Below are 23,723 nucleotides of genomic sequence, written 5' to 3' on the forward strand. Positions count from 1 at the left end.
TTTGGACACACCTTCTCATTCAAAGAGTTTTCTTTATTTTCATGACTATGAAGGCATCAAAACTATGAATTAACACATGTGGAATTATATACATAACAAACAAGTGTGAAACAACTGAAAATATGTCATATTCTAGGTTCTTCAAAGTAGCCACCTTTTGCTTTGATTACTGCTTTGCACACTCTTAGCATTCTCTTGATGAGCTTCAAGAGGTAGTCCCCTGAAATGGTTTTCACTTCACAGGTGTGCCCTGTCAGGTTTAATAAGTGGGATTTCTTGCCTTATAAATGGGGTTGGGACCATCAGTTGCGTTGAGGAGAAGTCAGGTGGATACACAGCTGATAGTCCTACTGAATAGACTGTTACAAATTCTATCAGCTGTGTATCCACCTGACTTCTCCTCAACGCAACTGATGGTCCCAACCCCATTTATAAGGCAAGAAATCCCACTTATTAAACCTGACAGGGCACACCTTTGAAGTGAAAACCATTTCAGGGGACTACCTCTTGAAGCTCATCAAGAGAATGTCAAGAGTGTGCAAAGCAGTAATCAAAGCAAAAGGTGGCTACTTTGAAGAACCTAGAATATGACATATTTTCAGTTGTTTCACACTTGTTTGTTATGTATATAATTCCACATGTGTTAATTCATAGTTTTGATGCCTTCATAGTCATGAAAATAAAGAAAACTCTTTGAATGAGAAGGTGTGTCCAAACTTTTGGTCTGTACTGTATGTCCGGACTGCATGGTATCTGTATCTCTTATCTAGACTTGATCTTAAAATTTGCTAGACTGGACTGTGCCTGCAGTGTAGTGTAAAGCATAGCGAACACTATTAATTTCCAGTGCTATGGATGCTGGGTGGTAAGTTATACATAAAATACTATAGGATATATGGAGAACATATTAGAAGGAGTAACTAAAGTTAACTACCACCAAAATACTTTTAGGGTAATTTATTAGGACCGGCATTTTAGATGCCGGTCTTAATAACCCTGCACTGGCGATTGATGCGCCTAGGTTATCTAAAGGCGCTGGCCTCTACGAAAGTTAGGAGCATCCCCACTGAGGGCAGCATAAAATAGTGACAGAAATGCTGATGTCAACAGTGTGCCACTCATGAGCTAAAAGTAAGTGGTTGCCGAGAACCAGCATCATAATCGTTGCAGCCCAGGCCTTGAAAAGAGTCAAATCTACCTGAGAAGAGTCCTGGTTATTATAATCTCCTGCTCTCTCACCCATCTGCTGATGATTGGCAGTTCTCTAGGATTCCTAGGAAGGGCGTCACAAGCTGACGGCTGTGTATTTTGGAATGTAATAGCACTGACCTCGGTCTTCCTGTTGGCGCTGCCCTCTTCTTCCCTCTTTAAGATGGGGGCTTCGGTTTCGTTGCCGTCTTCTCTGGATCTCTGCCATTGTTGTCTGTCCTCGGCCTCCTGGCTGCTTGGATCATACTTGGGTTCCTTGGGGGGGATCTTCTTGGACTGGTCGGGGTCGTCCTCGCTGCTTCTTGGTGCACACTTCTTAGCCCTGAGTTCTTTGGCAAGTTCGTCCATCTTGTTCCATCGTTTAGAGTCTTCAAGGCCTTTTGAGGAGGTGTCGTCCTCCTTCCCGGGGTTCTCCTCGGTGCAGTCAATGATGTCCACGTCCTGCTTGGTTTCCTTGCTGTTCTCAGATTCGGATGTAGAGTCTTTAGTGAAATCTTCAGGAATCCTCATGGAGTCTTTAAAAAGAGAAGAGCAGAACCTAACGTTAAAGGGGTTGTCCGGGATCGAGATATTTTTAAAAAAACAGTTAAATCACTATTAATAACGGTTTGAAGGTCCCTCCAGATGTTTTTGGGTATTTTTACACTTCAGCTGGGCTCCTACAGCCCCCCACTGATTGTTTACGGTAACTTCCTGCCTCACTGCTTTCTGGGTCGCAGCGCAGCATCGCGTTGTTTCAAGGGTGTGCCTGCTCCTCCGTGCAGCCACCCCCCCTAATTCATATGCCGCCTCCTGCCGCCACCATTCCTCCCCCTTAGTCACGCCCCTAAACGCCTCCTTACTTGCTAAGAATACGCCCTGCCCGGTGACGTCACCGGACCAGCGGGGCATGGCTTAGCGCGGTCTGTTGCCGCCTAGTTACTGCCCCTCCATGCGCTCGGAATAATTAGTGAGGCTGACGGTGTCGTCACCGGGCTCCTTGCGAAGCGGAAGAAGGGGCTTCGCTATGCAGAAAGGGACCCGGTACGTCACTGACTGTGATAGAAACTGCACTTCCGGCTGAAAATTTGTGAAGTGAAAAAGGGCCATCAGAAATGTCTGGTAAGGGAAGGACAGGCATGAATGTAATATTTAGGGGACCATTGTACACACACACCAATGTCCCCAATGCCGGACAACCCCTTTAAGTCTCCTATCATCATCAGTGAATCTGTGATATTTGTCCTGTGCCGACTGGGTTCTTTCCATTCACAGCCACAGCTGCAGGAAAGGGGTTGTCAGATTTGTATGAAACCCTGAATAGAATAGGACATGTTCTATAATATGTGGAAGGAACATGGATGACATCCATGTGCTGCCCATTTTTTTATTAATTTTTTTGCAGACCCATAATTGAGTCTGTGCTATCCAAAAAAAAAAATGAAACCCAAATGAAAAATACAATCATGTGCAGAGGGGTCCTCCGGGAATAAGGACGTTTTATCTAATAGAAGATTCATACTGTACTTATAAAGCACTGACATATTCCGCAGCGCTTTACAGACATTATGAACACGTTGTCCCTAATGGGGCTCACAATCTAAGTTCCCTATCACTATGGTCTTTGGAGTGTGGGGGGGAACCCATGCAAACATGAGGAGTACATAGAAACTTCATGCAGAGGTTGTCCTTGGTCGGATTCGAACCTAGGACCCCAGCGCTGCAAGGCACCAGCGCTAACCACTGAGCCACTGTACTTGCCTTCTCCGCACCGCTCTGGTCCTTTGTGCTGGTTCCTGCATGTCCATGTTCTGGTCCTTTGATGGTTAACATCAAGAGCTGCATGGTCACCAGCCAGTAACTGGATTCAGCAGGGACATGGCCACAAGTGACACATCACTGCTGAAGCCAGTTAGTGGCGGCAGCTTAGCATGTGACCATGCAGTTCTGGATGTAAACAGATGGAGAACCGGAACATGGACATGCAGGAACCATCTGTTTACATCCAGAACTGCATGGTCACATGCCAAGCTGCCGCCACTAACTGGCTTCAGCAGTGATGTGTCACTTGTGGCCATGTCCCTGCTGAATCCAGTTACTGGCTGGTGACCATGCAGCTCTTGATGTAAACCATCAAAGGACCAGAACATGGACATGCAGGAGACAGTGCGGAGGATCAGGTAAGTACAGTATGAATCTTCTATTTACAGAGGTGGGCATTAGATAAAGTCATTATACCTGGAGAACCCCTTTTAATCCACCATTGTTTCCCAAGCTGCATCTTCAGCCCTTATGTCCAGTTTGCACGTAGAGGCCGCAGTGGTGGCAGCTATAAAGCTACATCGTTGCCCAGGTGCAGACTGGATTAAGTGGTGAGCATGTGTCTTTTATTATGGTAACACATTTTGGGGCACTGAGGAGGTAACCGCTTTAAGAATGTGGATCCAAATTATTGCATGCTTGCAAACGACATGACCTTGCGTCTCGGCGCTGCACCCTACTGGTTCAGGGTCAGATTCTGATTCCCTGCACAGTATTCTGGGAGATTTCAGCACATTGAAAAGACACCGGGTCTTGAACGCACTGCGCCTACGGGATCATCTTACAGCAGCGTTGAGTTAGCAGAAATACCCCCCAATAGTTCTGCCCCATGTCTCATGGATGCAGGTACAGTGGCATAGGATGGGGGAGCAGGAAGCCATCAGCAATCTGCTCCACCATTCATCCTGTCAGCTTTTTGGCATCATGCGTTGCAAGCTCTCTCCTCCCCCACACTGGCCATATCTGGGAGGTACGGCCAAGTCAGAAATGACAAGACATACTTCCATTCCATTTGGGTTTGTTGTATTTTTATTTTTTGATGGTTGTTCAGTTCTGTAAATAACTTTCTGCCTGCAGCTTCCACTAGGGGGAGCTCACTGCAGACAGTATGTGAGGTATGTGGAAATGATGATTTAATGTCAGTCATGATTTTGATTTGATTCAACTTGGTCTGTACACAGATATAAATACAGGGTAACGAAATGCAGAGAACTCCGCAGGGCGTCTGGCTCAAGCAGGCCACTTGCATACATTTCACACCTTCACCCAACTAGCCAGGAACCCAGCTAATTTGACACAAAAAACCTCTCTGTAGGGGGGTCTCAACCATTGCCCAGATCAATCCGATCCCTCAGACATCATGGAACCGGCAATTCATAAGAAATTATGAATCGCCCGTCCATCACAGGCATAAGTCAGTTCTGTGACCCCGGGGGCCAAGACGGACATGCCCCTGGTCGTAGGTTGGTAGTAGGGTGCCAGGAAGGGGAGATACAAAGATCTCCCCACACAAACATAGTAATTGTACCATGTTTGGGCTCTACCTGTAGGCGGATCCGTGGTCCCAGAACCATCTCCCTGTGACCTTCTGGTCTGGAGCTATGAGCTCTAATGGGTTTTGTGGGCCGTTGGGCTGCCAGGACCAGCAGTGAGGGGGGGGGGGGACCCCTCGTGAGGGGCAGACTACAGTTAAAAATGGCCAGGCAAGCAGAGTCCAGCGTCTTTCTCTGGAGGGGGTCACGTCGTGTAATGTGTTTGAAGGGACCTGGAACCTGCTGACATCACTGCCCCCCATGTGACTACAGCCAAGCCTTACAGAAACCCCATTATTCATCACCATCCAAAGGACTCGTCTATCTGCTAAACTGACTTTTGTTCTGCTTTACCCTGTTGTACCACGCCATCTGTATATATTCTCTGTGTATATTGTGTTATGTCTAGTGAGCCCTTAAGGCAATTAAATCTATCATTTAATCTTGTGCTGTTCTGGTATCTCGATCACCAATCCCCACGTCCGTGTTTCGGCCTAGTTATACGCTACTACCGCGGGTTGGTTTCTCACCCTATATAATCCCGTTAGCGGACCGGGCTTATATCAAACGAGAAGCTGGTGGCAGATTTCCCGGGCTGAGACCGCGCTGTTTCACTGCGGCAGTGAAAAGGCTCTCTCCGCTTGTGGCCTCTCTGTGCCCGCGTGGACAGGAGGCGTCTGTGTGAACTGTACCAAGCGGATCTTACGGAGGGCGTAACAATCACGTCTTGGTAACCAGTGACTATACCGTATTTCGTGAGCTCGACGTGATTGACGTCAGGCGGAGCCGCGAGGTGCGGTATTCATCGCACAGTATTTTACAGCTCCCAATGAACTCAATAAATGGGTGTGCAGTTAGCTTCCCTTAGAGGTGTCTGCAGACACACAACTATGAGTGAAGGGAAGCAGAGGCTCCTGAGGTATATAGATGTGGTAACAAATTAAAGGAATTGTTGGAGATCTAAACAATTTTAGGGGTGGCTATGATGTGTCCGAAACAGCCAGTAAGTGCTGAGACACGTCACCACTGAGCCCATTGATGGGCCAGCAGTGGTGAGAAAACTCAACAAAAGTCGACCCCGCGTAGACGGCACATCACACTTCCGATCCAGCAGCGACAGGAGGCGCAGTTTTAGAACCAGGAGCCTCCAACAAAGTGAGTTGTTTTTTTTTCAGCCCATGCCTGGTCACCCCTAAATTTTTTCGATCTCTAACAATACCTTTAATCAGTGCAGAAGTAGGAACCTATTCAGATTTAAAACATTCCAACGTGTGTTCAATTTCCTGCCATTTTTAAGATCTGTTTGCTGTCAATGGATAGAAGGATTAATGGTTTTCATTCAGAGTCTGTAAGCTTATTATCTCGACACCGCGTATGACACACTTACAATTGTAAGAAAGCATCATCCGTGTGATGGGGGATAAAAAAAAAAAAATTAAAATTTATAATGGGTTCTCTTTCACTAACAGCAAGCAGAGATCTTGAAAATGTATAAAAAGACTATTGGATCTATTCATTGACTTACTATATCCAGATGGATTGAGACATAAGAGAAGAATTCCAGTACTCACTGTCCTCCCGCTGGGTGTCATCCTTCTCGTTGTGTGTCTCGTTGCTGTCTTGCTTGTGGCTTTCCTTCTCGGCATCTTCCGTGTCTTCATCCTTCTTGGTCATTGGCTCCTTCTCCTCGGCATCTTCTTGGTTGTCTTTGGGGAGCTCCATTTCGTTGATCTCGTCTGTGATGCGGTTGTCGGTCTCTTCCTCCTCTGAGGTCTCTTCCCTCTTGCTGATCTCATTGCTCTCCAGTTCCTCCATGCTCTCGTCGGCCTCTGGGCGCTCGGAGCTCCTTTTCCTCTCTTCTTCCCCGGACTGTCTCTTCACGTCATCTCTTTCTGGAGAGTTTCCGAGAAGAGGATCTTTAGAATCTTTTAGATATGGAGATTGGACAAAGAAAATGAGATTAAAAAGTCAAATTCTAAAGTTTCCAAAATTATCCCTTTTGTTATTTTCCCTTCATCTTTTTCTTTCCATTCACATCCAAAGCTGATTTCAGTGGAATGAGAAGTCTGTTTAATCTCCACAGGTCAGACAACTTGGATTTGGCTGTAAGAGCTGGGAATGTAATAATGGCGGTGCTCTCGACTTTCTCCCAGGTGTTTGGTGGGGGGTAGAAAAAGGCTTGGGCTGTTGGATTTCAACAGGTCCACTCCTCTTGTTCTCAAGGGAGATGAGCTGCTGCTGGAGGGGGCAGAGTTGTCAGGCAGCAGCTTATGCCCCTCTCTCCCCTCAGAGCACAAAGTCTCGACTTAAAGGGTCTGCACCATGAAAAATATTCTACAGTTTTCAAACCAGAACCTAGATCTCAATACTTTTGTAATTAACAATTTAGCATAGCCAATGAGTTATTCAATAAAATGTATCTGTATAGCGCCACCTGCTGTTTTTTTTTTTATATTTCTTTGACCTGCTCACTGAGATGGTCGCACATGCTCAGTTTCATCCTTCAACTTCCACCCGAGCTGTGATTGGGAGAGCATGGACCCCGCCCCCTGAGCTGTGATTGGGAGAGCATGGACCCACCCCCTGAGCTGTGATTGGGAGAGCATGGACATGCCCCCTGAGCTGTGATTGGGAGAGCATGGACACGCCCCCTGAGCTGTGATTGGGAGAGCATGGACACGCCCCCTGAGTTGCAGCAGAAAGGACACTCCCCCTGAGCGTTCAGCTTGATATAAATCTAGCAGAGCAATGAATGGGGAGATCTCTGGATCCATGTGAGGTGCAGGGCTGGTTCTAGGTTTGTTAGAAAAAGGTTGTCATGTACTGTATGATGTCCAATTTTAATTTTTTACATTAGTCATGGGATAACCCTTTTAACCGAGCAAGCGTTTGGCCAGTGTCCATCCAAGGCCTTATGCACACGTCTGTGTCCCTTTTGCGGTCCGTCCGCATTTTTTTTTGCTGACCCATTGACTTCAATGGGTCCGCGTTCTTCATTTTGCAGACACATTCTGTCTTTTGGTGGGACGGATATATGGATGCAGAAAGCACACAGTTCAACCATATGTCCTTTTTCGCAAAAAGATAGAACATGTCCTATACTTGGCTGCAATATGTGGACCACAGACCTATTGAAGTCGACGGGTCCACAAAATATATACAGTTGTGTGCATGAGGCCTAAAGTGTATGGCATCTAAGCTCCCACAATGCGCTGCTCTCTGCTAACAAGCAACTAACAGACCAGATTAGCTTTGGATGTGAATGGAGAAGAAAAATGTAACAAAATAGGTACAAGAGGAGTAACTTTGAAGATACTATGTAACATTTTATGCAGATTAATGTTGCAGATGTTTGCACCCTAGTGACCCCCATAGACAGGATATACCCCTCTTGCTTTGGAGATGTGATGGCGTCTGTTCCTAGAACTGAATTCTGGGCGTTACAGTGTGAATACCTCGGACATTCAGGACGCAATGTAACGAGGTGATGCAGTGAATGAGAGGATTGTGTGTGATGAGCCGGGTATTAGCCGTACAGCACTGAGCATCACATGAACAGGATTCTGGATTTTGAGGAACCTCAAGGTTATCACAGCGGTGAGTCAGAGTCACCGCGACACTCACCGGAGGGAAGGGGCTTATTGCTCTGCTTGTCAAGGATGCCGGATAGCAGCTCCCCAAAGCCGTCATTTTTCTTCTGCTTCTGGAGTCTCTCCATCGCTCCTGCGGGAGGGAAGTTTGAAGGAGATCGTCAGATAAAGGTAATAGTTTTACAGCCAACCCTCAGATTGAGCGTGCCAGAGCCTGCATCCTCCAACCACAGAGAATTAACAATGTGGACCTTCGAAGAGGGGGCGGGGCTGTGACAACTTCTCTGTCATGATCTAGAGCGTCGGCACTCCAGCTGCTGTGAAACTACAACTCCCAGCATGCACACTAACTTGGCTATTCTTGTAACTCTCATAGAAGTGAAAGGAGGATTCTTGGAGTTGTACAGTAGTTCTTGAACAGCGGGAGTGCCGGAGGTCAGGCCCGGCGCTATAATAAGGCAGACCGGGGGGGGGGGGGGGCGGAAAAATGAATATTTGTTCTTTAAATAAATCACTTGCACCGCCGGCCGCCCGGCCTCCACCCGTCCGGGGCCGGCGCAGCTTTCTTGATGTGATCTCGCACCGGCTCTCGCGATGCACGCCGGAAGACGGGTTGTGGAAGGCTGCGAGCGAGGGCAAGACAGCGGGAGCGGAGCAGTCTCACTCTCAGAACGAGATATATATATATTTTTTTAATGTGCACACTGATGCCGGGCTTCATAACTCACACAGGATGGCACCACACCTGGCATGGCACTATATGGCAGGGACCAGCAAATCCTTCACAGGGGCCCGGCCCCGGGAGCAAAAATATATGGCATTGGCAATAAGTAAACTAAGCAAAAAATGAAATAGATACAGAGGGGGCAAAAAATGGTATATACACAGGGGACAAATGATTATGGAATATATACAGAGGGGGCAAAATGGATATATACAGTGCCCCTGTATATATTCCATTTTGCCCCCTCTGTATATATTCAATTTTGCCCCCTGTATGTATGTATGTATGTATATATATACATACAGGGAGTGCAGAATTATTAGGCAAATGATGACCACATCATCCTCTTTATGCATGTTGTCTTACTCCAAGCTGTATAGGCTCAAAAGCCTACTACAAATTAAGCATATTAGGTGATGTGCATCTCTGTAATGAGAAGGGGTGTGGTCTAATGACATCAACACCCTATATTAGGTGTGCATAATTATTAGGCAACTTCCTTTCCTTTGGCAAAATGGGTCAAAAGAAGGACTTGACAGGCTCAGAAAAGTCAAAAATAGTGAGATATCTTGCAGAGGGATGCAGCACTCTTAAAATTGCAAAGCTTCTGAAGCGTGATCATCGAACAATCAAGCGTTTCATTCAAAATAGTCAACAGGGTCGCAAGAAGCGTGTGGAAAAACCAAGGCGCAAAATAACTGCCCATGAACTGAGAAAAGTCAAGCGTGCAGCTGCCAAGATGCCACTTGCCACCACTTTGGCCATATTTCAGAGCTGCAACATCACTGGAGTGCCCAAAAGCACAAGGTGTGCAATACTCAGAGACATGGCCAAGCTAAGAAAGGCTGAAAGACGACCACCACTGAACAAGACACACAAGCTGAAACGTCAAGACTGGGCCAAGAAATATCTCAAGACTGATTTTTCTAAGGTTTTATGGACTGATGAAATGAGAGTGAGTCTTGATGGGCCAGATGGATGGGCCCGTGGCTGGATTGGTAAAGGGCAGAGAGCTCCAGTCCGACTCAGACGCCAGCAAGGTGGAGGTGGAGTACTGTTTTCGGCTGGTATCATCAAAGATGAGCTTGTGGGGCCTTTTCGGGTTGAGGATGGAGTCAAGCTCAACTCCCAGTCCTACTGCCAGTTTCTGGAAGACACCTTCTTCAAGCAGTGGTACAGGAAGAAGTCTGCATCCTTCAAGAAAAACATGATTTTCATGCAGGACAATGCTCCATCACACGCGTCCAAGTACTCCACAGCGTGGCTGGCAAACGATTGATGGCTTCCAAATTGATGGAAGGCAGGGCCAACACATTATACCACCCCAACAGAGCCAAATACCACAGTCCATTACAAAATTCTGCCAGCAGCACAAAATACATGGCCGGCTATGAGGAGGGATCAGGTGGCCCCCTGGGCATCAGTCCATTGGGAAATTTACCTGTAAGGTCTATGGCCAATCCACCCCTGGGGGGTTCTCTCACTTTAGTAAATCGCATTGATCATGTAGGCAAAGTTAATACAGGGCTCTTACTAATGTATTCTGCTTCTCCATATTGCTTCCTTTGCTGGATGGATTCATTTTTCCATCACATTATATACGACTTGTTTCCAGGGGTGATGACCACCCTGCGGTGCCGATACAAGGTGGCGGGATCAGAGCCGCAGTGCATGCGTGCTCCCGCAGTCCTGGTCCCCAGAGAGGCTGCGGTCCTATACTGTGTACGCACGACCACCACTGCTGGATTGCAGGGTGGTCGTAACCCCTGGAAACAAGCAGTGTATTATGTGATGGAAAAATGAATCCAGCCAGCAACGGAGACAATATGGACAATCACAATACAGTAGTAAGTGCCTTGTAGTAACTTTCTCTACATGATAAATGCCAGTTGCTGAAGCGAGACAACCCCCTTAAAGGAACGCTCCAGTCAGAACGGATAACCTGTTACTCCCAGCATGACACAAGGGTTCAGAGTTCACCGTTGTATCCCACTGCAGCATGCTGGAAGCCTGGATGTACGTGATGGCGAGAGCTGCAGAGCTGTAATCCTCGGAGAGGAGCAGACACCAGATGATGCACTTATTAATAGCACCTTATTCATCTCTATGGTGATTGCCCTCGTGTCTATCAGCCGCTGGGATTAGAGGAACATGAGCGGAGAGAACTGGAAGCTGCTCAGACCCCGCGATAATATTCAGCCCTTGTCATAATAGGATCTACTTCTGGCTCTGTAATATAATTCCCCGGTAACTGCATCACGCCGCTAAAGATTGGCTCTGGGTTTATATTGCGCATGTTCGGGCGCCCAAAGAGTCGTTCCAGTGCCCAATCGTTTACTAGTGCCTCGTTACTTCAAGTTAAATTCTACAGCTTATGATGATTTCTGCTTGCTGTCAGTGAAAGTCAGCATTCCCAGTGACAACCACAGGCTGCATATCTGCCCTGAACACGTGCAACACTGTAACGACTGCTGCACCCATAGGATCTGACCTGACATTCAGCCTCGGGTTATCGGTAGGAAATGTTGACTTCTACGGACAGCGATCTCGAGAACGGTGCCCACTTCAACGCCCATATTAGATAGCTCATCCTTACCTTGAGCCGCGAGCTCCTGGAGCTCCTTCAGGAGGTTCTGGTGCCGCAAGATGGAGATGATCCTTTCATCTATAAGAAATCGCATGTGACAACTGAGAATCTGCTGAGAGGTTGGATTACTGTATTATTCCCCTTCCCTTGTAGATTGTAAGCTCTTGAGGGCAGGGTCCTCTCCCCCTCTGTTGAGAGTTTATTGTATATGTGTAACCTCCCTCTTGATGTACAGCGCCATGAAATTAATGGCGTTTTGAAATAAAAAATAATTTCTGCAAGAACTTTCCACAAGTGGAATATTCTACAGACGAGCTGGGATGTCCGTCCACATGAGGCTGTATCCCACTGGGGCTGGCCGCGGTTTCCATTTGTAGGATTTCCAGGCAGAAACCCCAGTGGGCATCTGTCACCTTTAGGCACCAATGTTAAAAAATAAAAATTGCAGTTTTTTTTTTTTACTGTTCTTATCAACATGGTTTATAGTGGTAAAATAAGGACGCCTAATGGATACCGCTGCACAGAGGCCAAAGGAAACCTCTTTTGGTATAATGGGGGCCGTGGGGTGCGTTTCCTGCATGCACGGGTACATACAGTACACTGCAGTGTGGAAAGAGCCTAATTGGCATCACCTGGCGTTGTATCCAGTGATCTATTTCTTTTATGCATTTATATAGCGCTGCTAGAATGTAATACGTTGTATCGTGTGCATGTATGGTCAATGGAGACTTCTATGGGGTCTCCGCAGGGGCGCACCACCAATGAGGCCAGGTGCCCCAGGCAGCACCAGGTAGGGGCAAGAGGGGGGCAGCGGAAAGGCCATGGGCAATGAGCGCTGTCTTTGTGGCAAAGGGGTTAGGTTATGAAAACTGGAAGGGGGGGGGGGGGGGGGCGCCGTTTCAGTTTTTCGCATCAGGCTGCAGAAAGACTAGGTGCACCCCTGGGTCTATGTTTAAATGAGCTTTATATCCCTGCAGTGACCGTTCCCCTGAGCTCACCTCCTCGAAGGGTCTCCAAACAGTCCTGACTGGCGGGTACAGGGTTGGGTTTGGTCAGAGTACCGGAAATTACATCCACAATGCATTTCAGCACCTGGAAGGAGACAGAAAGTACAAGAATGAGCAGCGGCCGTGGACAGTGAGGATGGATGCAACAGTCCCTGCCCTGGCCAAATAAAAAAAAGACGACCTTCAACCTATTCTTTATATCAGTTCCTCATTATTTTCTGCTTACTGTCAGTGAATGGAAACGCCGGCAGATTTGCGCTGGTAAAATCTGCAGAGCATTAAAAGGCAACTGGATGAGATTTTAACAAATATCATCATCCACTTGCTGTGGAACTCGGAGATTTGCCTGTAGTACAGCTTTTTCAAATATGTAGCAAGTTATTGCAAATCTTCCCCATTGACTTTAATGGCGGAAGTCAGAATCGGACATAAAATTCACTGCTGTGGACCTTGCTGCCGATTATCCACACAGGATTATACAGACAATTGTAGCAAATTCTCAGCTGTGAGAAGTTTTAGGTGAATTATCATGAACCTAAAACTGTTCATTCACAGAGGAGAGATCCTAAAACGTGTGAGAAGCTGAAGTGTGACATCTATTGGAAAGCTGCAGACCTTTACACGATGCTCCCACAGGAATGGACCCTCTTCAGAGCAGTATGGGGAGCGGACTTTAGGAAAGCTGTGGTGTAGCAGCGGGCATATTGGTTATCACAAAACCAACAGAAACAAAAACGGCTTAAAAGGTTGTTCACCTTTAGGGCTCATGCACATGAACGTGTGCGGCCTGTGCCCGTACTGCGGCCTTTAAACCACGGGTCCGCAATATACGAGCACCGGCCATGTGCGCTCCGCATCACAGATGCAGACCCGGTCCGCAATCTGCAAGATGCAGAGCGGTGTGGAGCGGAATCACTACAGGGTGCGTTCATGGGACCGTGGGATTTCAGTCCGGGCCTCCGCACTGGAAAAAAATAGAACATGTTCTAATTTTTGGCGGTGCGGATTGCAGACCCGTTCAAGTGAATGGGTCCGCATCCGCAAACGGAAGGACACAGCCGGTGTAAGTGCATTGCGGACTGCCGTTTGTTTGTGTGCATGAGCCCTTATGATGCTTTTTACAGACCCCATAGTGGTGATCATACTTGCCTGATTGGAACCCAGAAGAGAGCAGGCTCTGCAGGCCCCGGGTCTCCCCGCACCAACATCTGGCTTGACGTGGGGCACTCGACTGGGTCACTGTGATAAGCGTCAAACCAAATATTGATGTGGGGAATCCTGGGATGTGCAGGGGCAGCAATGTTGCCGGAACACAGCGACAGCGATCATGTAATGAGCAGTTCCGTGCACCAAGGGCGGGCCTAAGCCGTTCTGTGCACCTTTGCTCCTCCTGCTTCCTCTGCCATCCCCTCCTTCCTGATTGACAGGGGCAGACGAGAAGGCTATGCAGGAACATGGCTCTGTCAATCAGGAAGAAGGAGAAGGCAGGGTGCACAAAGTAGCTTGGGCCCGCCCTCAGTGCACTTAGCTGAAAATTTGCATATGGATTAAAAGTGTATGTTTCTCCAGAATGAAGCCACAGATCGCTAACTGAAAGGTAGCATTGCGCCTGGGTTATCAGTGAATTTCCTGGTACAGACCTTCCTAGCAAACCAAAACCTCATTTAGAGCTTTAGGTCACCTAAATAAAACATTCCGGTCCAAGGCTCTGTTCCTAAGATATGGGCATCTTTCATAATATGCAAATTAACTGTTTGGTGCAACAAGGGCATCACCGTTGCCCTTGTCACACCAAAGCTGGGCGTTGGGTGATGGAGCTTTAGTGTGACCGGAGCAATGGTGATTCCCTTGTTGCACCAAACAGCTCATTTGCACACTTAGGAGCAGAGCCTCAGATCTGGAAGGGGAAAAAAAATAACATTTTAAGTGACCTACACCTATTTACCATGTTCTTGGTGCGATAGGGAGGTCTCTGGTGACTCCCTCTAATACAGCCCTTGTAGTGGACCATTCTAATTGTATAACACTCTAGGAAATCTCTCCAGTATGTGATTTCCAGGAGAACTTGTCACAGCGGAGGGATGGTGACTCTTGTAGTTCCACAGGATCGACGTCTCGCCTTTCTCTGAGTCTCTCGCTGTTCCTTGATTAATCTCTGTCTGATGTAAAAGCTTCGCCAAGAATAGAGGCAGTAAATAATTCAGTGGAGCAGTCAATGCATGATTAGAGGAAAACCTTGGAAAAAGCTCAATATTCGAAATATCTCATGTTGTGCACCAAGAAAAACCCTTCAATGAAGACAGGCAGCTGGACTCGCTGAGAAGTCTCCAACAGTCCGTGACACAGCAGCTAGTATTGCTATGGGGAAACAGTCAGCAAGCACCCCCCGCCCGCCCTAAAAGGTTATCCCAACCTCTGTAATGCAGGGGCTGTTAGATTTTTCCACTTTCAGATGACACTTCTCAGAATGCAAATCACCAGAGAAAGCTCTGTGCAGACCCTGAACAAGCAGTGAATGCTGAGAGAATTAAAGGGGTTTTCTCAGATTTTAGGGGCTCATGCACACGACCGTATTTTGTTTCCCTGTCCGTTCCGTTTTTTTGCTGATAGGATGCGGACCCATTCATTTCAATGGGTCTGCAAAAAATGCGGACAGCACACCATCTGCTGTCCGCATCAGTATGTCCGTTCTATAGCCCCACAAAAAAATAAAATAAATAGTGCATGTCCTATTTTATTCTAGTTTGCGGACAAGGATATGCATTATTACAATGGATCCGCAAAAATAACGGCTCCGCAAAAAAAAAAAAAAGACGTCATCCGTTTTTTTTTGCGAAACGCAAAACACATACGGTCGTGTGCATGAGGCCTAATACTGATGACCTATCCTCTCGATAGATCATCAGTATCTGACCGGTGGGGGCCCGACACCCGGGGAACCCCCGCTGATCAGCTGTTTAAGAAGGCAGTGGCGCTAGGTGCCGCTAAGTCCCAATGAAGTGAATGGGAATGAGCACAATACAAAGCACAGCCGCCATACAATGTACAGCACTGTGCTCGGTGAGCACAGAAAAGGCCACGGCGCTCACAGGAGTTGCAGTGCCTTCTTAAACAGCTGATCGGCGGGGGTCCCGGGATCAGATACTGATGACCTATCTCAGAAAACCCACTTAAGCTCTGAACCTGTGGAAGTGCGAGTGCAGCTCTGAATGGGACTGGAGTAAAGCAAATTATTTACTCCAGTCCCACATTATGTGAGGTTATGTGGATTGTATCTAAGGTGTACACAGACATCAAGGTTCCATTCTTGCAGTCATTGTGCGCAGTTGTGGCCTCCTCTTCCTCCTGTGTAGTCACCGTGCGCAGTTGTGCCCTCCTCCTCCTGTGCAGTCACCTTACTCAGTTGTGCCTCCTCCTGTGCAGTAACCTTGCTCAGTTATGCCCTCCTCCTCCTCCTGTGCAGTCACCTTGCTCAAATGTACCCTCCTCCTCCAGTGGAATCACTCAGCGCAATTGTGCCCACCTCCTGTGCAGTCACCGTGCACAGTCGTGCCCTCCTCTGCCTGTGCAATCACTATGAACAGTCCCCTCCTCCTCCTTCTGTGCAGTCACGTTGCTCATTTCTGCTCTCCTCCTCCACCTGTGCAGGTTCCATTCTTGCAGTCATTGTGCGCAGTTGTGCCCTCCTCCTCCTCCTGTGTAGTCACCGTGCGCAGTCGTGCCCTCCTCCTGTGCAGTAACCTTGCTCAGTTGTGCCCTCCTCCTGTGCAGTAACCTTGCTCAGTTGTGCCCTCCTCCTCCACCTGTGCAGTCACTGTGTGCAATTGTGCGCTCCTCCTCCTGTGCAATCACCATGCACAGTCCCCTCCTGCGCAGTAACGTTGCTAATTTCTTCCCTCCTCCTCCACCTGTGTAGTCACTGTCCGCAATAGTGTCCTCCTCCTGTGCAGTCACCTTGCTCAGTTGTGCCCTCCTCCTCCTGTGCAGTCACCTTGCTCAGTTGTGCCCTTCTCCAGTGTAGTCACCATGCACAGTCCCCTCCTGCTCCTCCTGTGCAGTCACATTGCTCAATTGTGCCCTCCTCCTGTGCAGTCACCGTGCGCAGTCGTGCCCTCCTCCTCTTGTGCAGTCACTGTGCGCAGTTGTGCCCTCCTCCTCTTGTGCAATCACCGTGCACAGTCCCCTCCTGCTCCTCCTGTGCAGTCACATTGCTCAGTTGTGCCCTCCACCTGTGCAGTCACTGTGCGCAATCGTGCCCTACTCCTGTGCAGTCACCTTGCTCAGTTGTGCCCTCCTTCTCCAGTGCAGTCACCGTGCACAGTACCCTCCTCCTCCTGTGCAGTCACCTTGCTCAGTTGTGCCCTCCTTCTCCAGTGCAGTCACCGTGCACAGTACCCTCCTCCTCCTCCTGTGCAGTCACTGTGCACAGTACCCTCCTCCTCCTCCTCCTGTGCAGTCACCGTGCACAGTACCCTTCTCCTCCTCCTGTGCAGTCACGTTGTGCCCTCTTCCTCCTCCTGTGCAATCACTGTGCGCAGTCCCCGTGCGCAGTCTCCTCCTCCTGTGCAATCACCTCCTCTTCCTGTGCAGTCTCTTCCTCTTCTGAGCTCAGCTGATTGCGGTCGTGTCCTATGTTTCTAAGACAGGAAGTAGCTGTCCGACTCCTACCAGTGTCAGCCATATTGCTTCTCACAAGACTGGGATTTTTGTCACTAAGACACCAAACCTAAAGTCTACATAGCAATCTATTATTCTCTGTTATCAGCAATTTAAGGCCGAGGAGAGACCAACCAGTGTAGTGGTGTCATAAACTGGAAGTACAGAGACCTCCCTGCTCCCCTGATCAGGGATATTTCACTTCAGCAATTGGCATTTATCATGTAGAGAAAGTTACTACAAGGCACTTACTAATGTGTTGTGATTCTCCATGTTGCCTCCTTTGCTGGCTGGATTCATTTTTCCATCACACTATACACGGTTCGTATCCAGGGGTTATGACCACCGCTGCACCGCAGATAAGAGGTAGCTGGGAAGGCAACTACTGTGAATGCGTGCCTATGTGCTCTCCTATGTTTTTTCCTATAATGTGCAAGCACGACCACTGAGGCTGGTTTGCAGGGTGGTCGTAACCCCTGGAAACGAGCAGTGTATAATGCAATGGAAAAATTAGTCCAGCCAGCAAAGGAGACAATATGGACAATCACAATACATTAGTAAGTGCCTTGTATTAACTTTCTCTGCATGATAAATGCCGTTTGAGACAGCCACTGAGACATTTCTATTCATATGAGTGACTGATATCAGCCTTTTATAATGCTCCAGGGCTATTATAAGGGGGCATGTTTTAGGGTTAGCAGCAGTTTAACCATGCTCTCCCTGGGAGTCTATGACTTAACTATCTATGTAGGAACCATTTTGCATCATGGAAGATGGGAGCAATGTGTGCAATCTGCTCTGGATGGATGCACAGTGTGATGTCGCATAATGCGCCAGGAACGATCTGCCCTCCAGAGTCTAATGCTGCCAATTATATGATTAGTCAAGAGCTAAACCTGGTGCAGAACAGATCCGAGCTCCAGCTTCCAAAAGAATCAACGGTTAATCTCAGCCATTTATTAACAGACTGTTCCAGAGCCTGCAGCCGTCCCTGCCCAGATAACATCACATCCCAGATAATCTGCTCCGGCGAGGAGACCACAGCACACATGGACCCGTCGCCTGACTGCCACCACATGATGACATCACACACTACTGTGTACATTGACCACTCACTATACATGACATCACACACTGCTGTACGCATTGACATCACTATATATATATATATATATATATATATATATATAAAAACACCACTGTACACATTGACCACTATATATGATGACATCACACACTACTGTACACATTGACCACTATATATGATGACATCACACACTACTGTGTACATTGACCACTATATATGATGACATCACACACTACTGTGTACATTGACCACTATATATGATGACATCACACACTACTGTGTACATTGACCACCCACTATACATGACATCACACACTGCTGTGCGCAATGACATCACTATATATATATATATATATATATATATATATATATGTAAAAAACACATCACACCACTGTATACATTGGCCACTAAACATGATGACATCACAAACTACTGTATAGTGGCGACTAAACATGATGACATCACACACTGCTGTATAGTGGCCACTAAACATGATGACATCACACACTACTGTATAGTGGCCACTATATATGATGACATCATATGCTGCTCTACAAAGTGATAGACACAGTGTCCATTCATATACAGATATAACACCACCAGAGCCCTCAGACATGATTACTCCCCTTTGTGTCAATGGGACATCTTATATTGCCTGAGGAACATCAAGAAAGATAGATACTACCAGAGTAAATACTTCTTAATCATTTTCAAAACCTCTGCTTGCTGTCAGCGCATTAAAACATCTTTTTTTTTTATTCATAAGCTAAAAATCAGTTCAAACCTAATAGGTTTCTCATCTGAGGGTTTGGTACAATGTAATGTCTAATCAGTATCCAGGACTGTAGTGAGATTTGTACTGCTGATGTGTTCTCAGACGAGCAGGGATGCTCAACCTGCGGCCCTCCAGCTGTTGTAAAACGACAACTCCCACCGAGCTCTGCTGTAGGCCGTCCAGACATGCTGGGAGTTGTAGTTTTGCAACAGCTGGAGGGCCGCAGGTTGGGCATCCCTGGTCTAGAGCTAGGATCAGCAACCTCCGGCACTTCAGCTGTTCTTAAACTACAACTCCCAGAATCCTCCTTTCACTTCTTTGGGAGTTACAAGGAAAGCTATGTAAGTTTGCATGCACGGAGTTTCACAGCAGCTGGAGTGCCGAAGGTTGCTGATCCCTGGTATAGAGGATACAAATGTAACAAATCCTCAACTGTGAGAAGTCTTACGTCAGGAAAGGTTTTTATCCTCTGGATATGAAGAACAGTGCTCCCACTGACTGACAACAAGCTGATAAAAAGGTTGAGGAACTAAAATAAAAGGGTTTTAAAAAGCTTAAAGGGGTATTCCAACCTAATCAAAAAGTGTTACTCTTGGCAGCAAATTGTGTCATATTATTTTAATTATACCATCTGATGCCTAGGGGAACCATTTTTGAATTTGGTTGGAATACCCCTTTAAGATGTGTTTATTTAGAATATGTCAGTTTCTTTGGCTTTTAAAAGACTGGGTTACATAATATTTGCAAGTTTCTAAAAATATCTGCCGACATTCCCATCAGCAGCAGTGAACAGAGCCGCGGGGGCCAAAGGGAAAAATCAGAAGGAATGACTGTAAGGTTCACATAAAAATCGGGGATAAGGTCCAAGTGTCACCCAGCTCAGGATGTGCATTTATTGTATCACTGGACTTTTATCTCTTGTGACCTTTCAGTCAGTATTGGGGACAACATGCACCCTCCTCCGCTTGTCCCTGGGTGATTCATGACCAAAGGGATCTCCTTACCTTATCATCTCCTGCATCCCGGCCGGAGGTTGGAAAGGAGATTACTGCAAAAAAGACAGATACAAATAAAAAACACTTAACGGCATCATATTATAATGGTCAGAAGGAGGTCAGAAAGATCAGAAAGAATAGAGGGGGTGCCAAAAGGTCAGAAAGAATAGAGGGGGCACCAAAAGGTCAGAAAGAATAGTGGGGGCGCCAAAAGGTCAGAAAGAATAGAGGGGGCGCCAAAGAAAAGAGCAAGAACTTCATCCCGGGTCAGATCCCTCGCTCCTCACTCTGGCTCAGTAATTCCATTTACAGCACACACTTTCATTTTGGGGATAAAAGCAGTAGAAGCTGTGGACCAGCAGGAGCTTCAACCTCCACATGGACCCCATAGCGGTTGAAGTTAGTAAACATGGCACACTTTTATGGTGTTATGCAGCTTCCCATTATGTCAGTTTTCCACCCAAAGAGCAAACATTCTGTTCACTAACCTTGCCTTGTAATCAATTACCCCGGCCAAGGTGGAGCGACTTGAACCCAAAAGCCCCCCATAACCCAAGGACACATGCCCCCATACCCCAATCTTTTCTAGCTACAGAACTTGGTTTGCAGGTCTCTTCCCTTTATTGCATATGTCATACACGGAGGTGCAAAGCCATGGAGGAGAGAAAATAGATATACAGATGGACAGAAGATGGATAAAGCAGAACAGGAGGAGAAGCCATAGGAGAAGACATGCAGTGACCTTGCCGTGCAGTTGGTTTTGGATCTAAGATTTGGCTCCAGGCAGAGATTCTCCTGCAAACCCCACACAGCCCAGCCTAATCCTGCTAATCAGCATCTGCACTGGGTCATCTCAAGGAGGTGCTGAACCTTCAATACACACCTGTGCTTTGTGCAGGACCTCTTACTCCTATGATATGCCCCCTGTCCTTGGTGCTAAATCTTCCATATAATCTTCCATATCCCCAGTGCTAACCCTTACCAACCCTAAACTTAGGCTGAACCTCTCAAACTTATGTACCTTCTCTCCTTGGCTTCCTCTCCTTAGTGCTAGACCAACCTCACCCCCTGTCCTTGGTGCAGAACCTACTTTACCAATATAGTCAGCCCTCTGAATCTACGTTAGATCAATAGCCCGCTGTACTTTGTGCTGAATCAACATTACCCCTTACCTTGGTGCCAATCCTTCCTTACCCCTATATACACCCTGTCCTTGGTGCTGAACCTTCCTCACCCCTATATACACCGTCCACCTTGGTGCTAACTTCCTTACCTATATATATCCCTGTCCTTGGTACTTAACCTTCCTTAGACCTATATACACCCTGTCCTTGGTACTGAACCTTCCTCACCCCTATATACACCCTGTCCTTGGTACTGAACCTTCCTCACCCCTATGTACACCCTGTCCTTGGTGCTGATCCTTCCTCACCCCTATATACACCCTGTCCTTGGTACTGAACCTTCCTCACCCCTATAAACACCCTGTCCTTGGTACTGAACCTTCCTTAGACCTATATTTATTTATTTTATGCACTTATATAGCTCTACTATATTCTGCAGAGCTTTACTGACATTAGCAACCAGCTGTCCCCAATAGGGCTCACAATCTAAGGTTCCTATCAGTCTGTCTTTGGAGTGTGGGAGGAAACCGGAGAACCCCCACACAAACACGGGGAGAACATACAAACTCCATGCGGATGTTGTCCTTGGTCGGAATCGAACCTAGGACCCCAGCGCTGCAAGGCACCAGTGCTAACCACTGAGGCCCCCTGTCCTTGGTACTGAACCTTCCTTAGACCTATATATATCCCTGTCCTTGGTGCTGATCCTTCCTCACCCCTATATACACCTTGTCCTTGGTGCTGATCCTTCCTCACCCCTATATACACCTTGTCCTTGGTGCTTAACCTTCCTCACCCCTATATACACCCTGTCCTTGGTGCTGAACCTTCCTCACCCCTATATACACCTTGTCCTTGGTGCTGATCCTTCCTCACCCCTATATACACCCTGTCCTTGGTGCCGATCCTTCCTCACCCTATATACATCTTGTCCTTGACACTGAATCTTCCTTACCCCTATATACACCTTGTCCTTGACACTGAATCTTCCTTACCCCTATATACATCTTGTCCTTGACACTGAATCTTCCTTACCCCTATATGCACCATGTTATTGATGCTGATCCTTCCTTACCCCTATATACACCTTGTCCTTGGTGCTGATCCTTCCTCACTCCTATATACACCTTGTCCTTGGTGCTGATCCTTCCTCACCCCTATATACACCCTGTCCTTGGTGCTGATCCTTCCTCACCCCTATATACACCCTGTCCTTGGTGCTGATCCTTCCTCCTGTAGACCCCATGCCCTTGATTGCAAACCTGCATTGCTCATAGGACACCGCTGTCCTTGGTGCTGAACCTGCATTGTTCATAGGACTCCTTGGTGCTGAAAGAACGGGCACTGCAGAAAGACCCAGCAATCCCCCCCCCCCCACCCCCCCGTCACCCCTCTTACCTTGCACTGTACACAGGGCTACAGTCAACACCCCAATATAGAGCATTGTCAGCTGGTGACGGCAGGATGCACTCATGGGTGATGATGGGTGTTATATCCTTTTGTTCCTGGTCCTGAATGGAAATAAAAGGTATAAGTAGTAGATAGGACGCAGCTGCCACAATGAGACGGAGGCTGCAGATTAGAGGCTGGAAGGATGAGCTTAATGAGATTAGTGCTACCTGCCTGGCTCTCTCCAGATACTGAGCACTGCAGCAGAGTCCACCCTTTATATGCCAGACCCAGTGGAAGTGATGTCACAGCATCCTCCCCCCACCGTCCCTGGTGCTGAGAATGGAGGGGGGGGGTCAGCTGCATAATGGGGGAGGGGGGCTGTTATCATCCTCATTCTGTATGGGTTGCATGGACCTATCAGCAGAAGGGGAATTAATTAGGAGCAAAGCTCCAATGAGCACTGCATGTTTGGATCATGTACGTGCTCCGCTCTTAGGATGATTAAAAAGTCTCTCTCAGACAAGGAGCTGCTAAATTTAGGCTTTCATGAGGCTCGAAAAGGAAAAAACAAAATGATAAGTGATCCTTGGCCCTTCTCCTTCACATGGGATTGCCAATGGAGGCCGTTCCTGGGGCGCTCCAGAATCAGATCTCAGCCCCGGCTGCAGGTGAAGCGGAGGGCGGCCGACAGCACCTGCTGATAATCAGTGTCATTATCTTAATTAGAATGGAGGCGAGCGATTCCTTCCTGTCAGTGAGCTCGCAGAGCTAAAGACACACAAGACGTCTGAAGGCCAAACAGTGGGGTCACTCCAGTGCTTGTAGGAGGACTTGGGGCCTCATAGCGTAGGCTACAGGTTAGGCCTTTATCAGCAGCTACTGGACACCACGTACCTCCAAAACAAGTGGTCCTCTGCAGGTTCTCAGGGAATCATTTCCCCAGACCAATCTGGAATGTGCCCCCAGTCTCCAAGACCCCCAGACCAGCTGCATGGGCTGCCTCTATAGACTCTAGGCCAGGGGTAGGCAACCTCCGGCACTCCAGCTGTTGTGAAACTACAACTCCCAGCAGGCATACTTACTCTGCTCTTCCCATAGAAATGAACGGAGCATGCTGGGAGTTGTAGGTCTCTGACAGCCATGTACAGTGGATATAAAAAGTCTACACACCCCTGTTAAAATGTCAGGTTTTTGTGCTGTAAAAAAAATGAGACAAAGATAAATCATTTCAGAACTTTCCCCAC

The 23,723-nt window shown here is 47.5% G+C and overlaps 1 protein-coding gene across 3 annotated transcripts in view; it reads right to left on the reverse strand.

Moving 5' to 3' along the window:
- CHGA (chromogranin A) overlaps positions 1–23,723 on the reverse strand; it is a 77,937-nt gene that overhangs the window by 630 nt on the left and 53,584 nt on the right. For all 3 annotated transcript variants that reach the window (XM_040412393.1, XM_040412395.1, XM_040412394.1), the window contains 7 exons: positions 22,486–22,598; positions 19,973–20,016; positions 12,441–12,534; positions 11,452–11,520; positions 8,166–8,264; positions 6,113–6,466; positions 1,330–1,724 (listed from right to left, as the gene is read on the reverse strand). In XM_040412393.1, the coding sequence (XP_040268327.1) occupies positions 1,330–1,724; positions 6,113–6,466; positions 8,166–8,264; positions 11,452–11,520; positions 12,441–12,534; positions 19,973–20,016; positions 22,486–22,561 (1,131 nt within the window). In that variant the 5' untranslated portion in view covers positions 22,562–22,598. The remainder of the gene's footprint in view (positions 1–1,329; positions 1,725–6,112; positions 6,467–8,165; positions 8,265–11,451; positions 11,521–12,440; positions 12,535–19,972; positions 20,017–22,485; positions 22,599–23,723) is intronic.

Source organism: Bufo bufo, chromosome 11 (genome assembly GCF_905171765.1).
Source record: "Bufo bufo chromosome 11, aBufBuf1.1, whole genome shotgun sequence".
Classification (NCBI taxonomy): domain Eukaryota; kingdom Metazoa; phylum Chordata; class Amphibia; order Anura; family Bufonidae; genus Bufo; species Bufo bufo.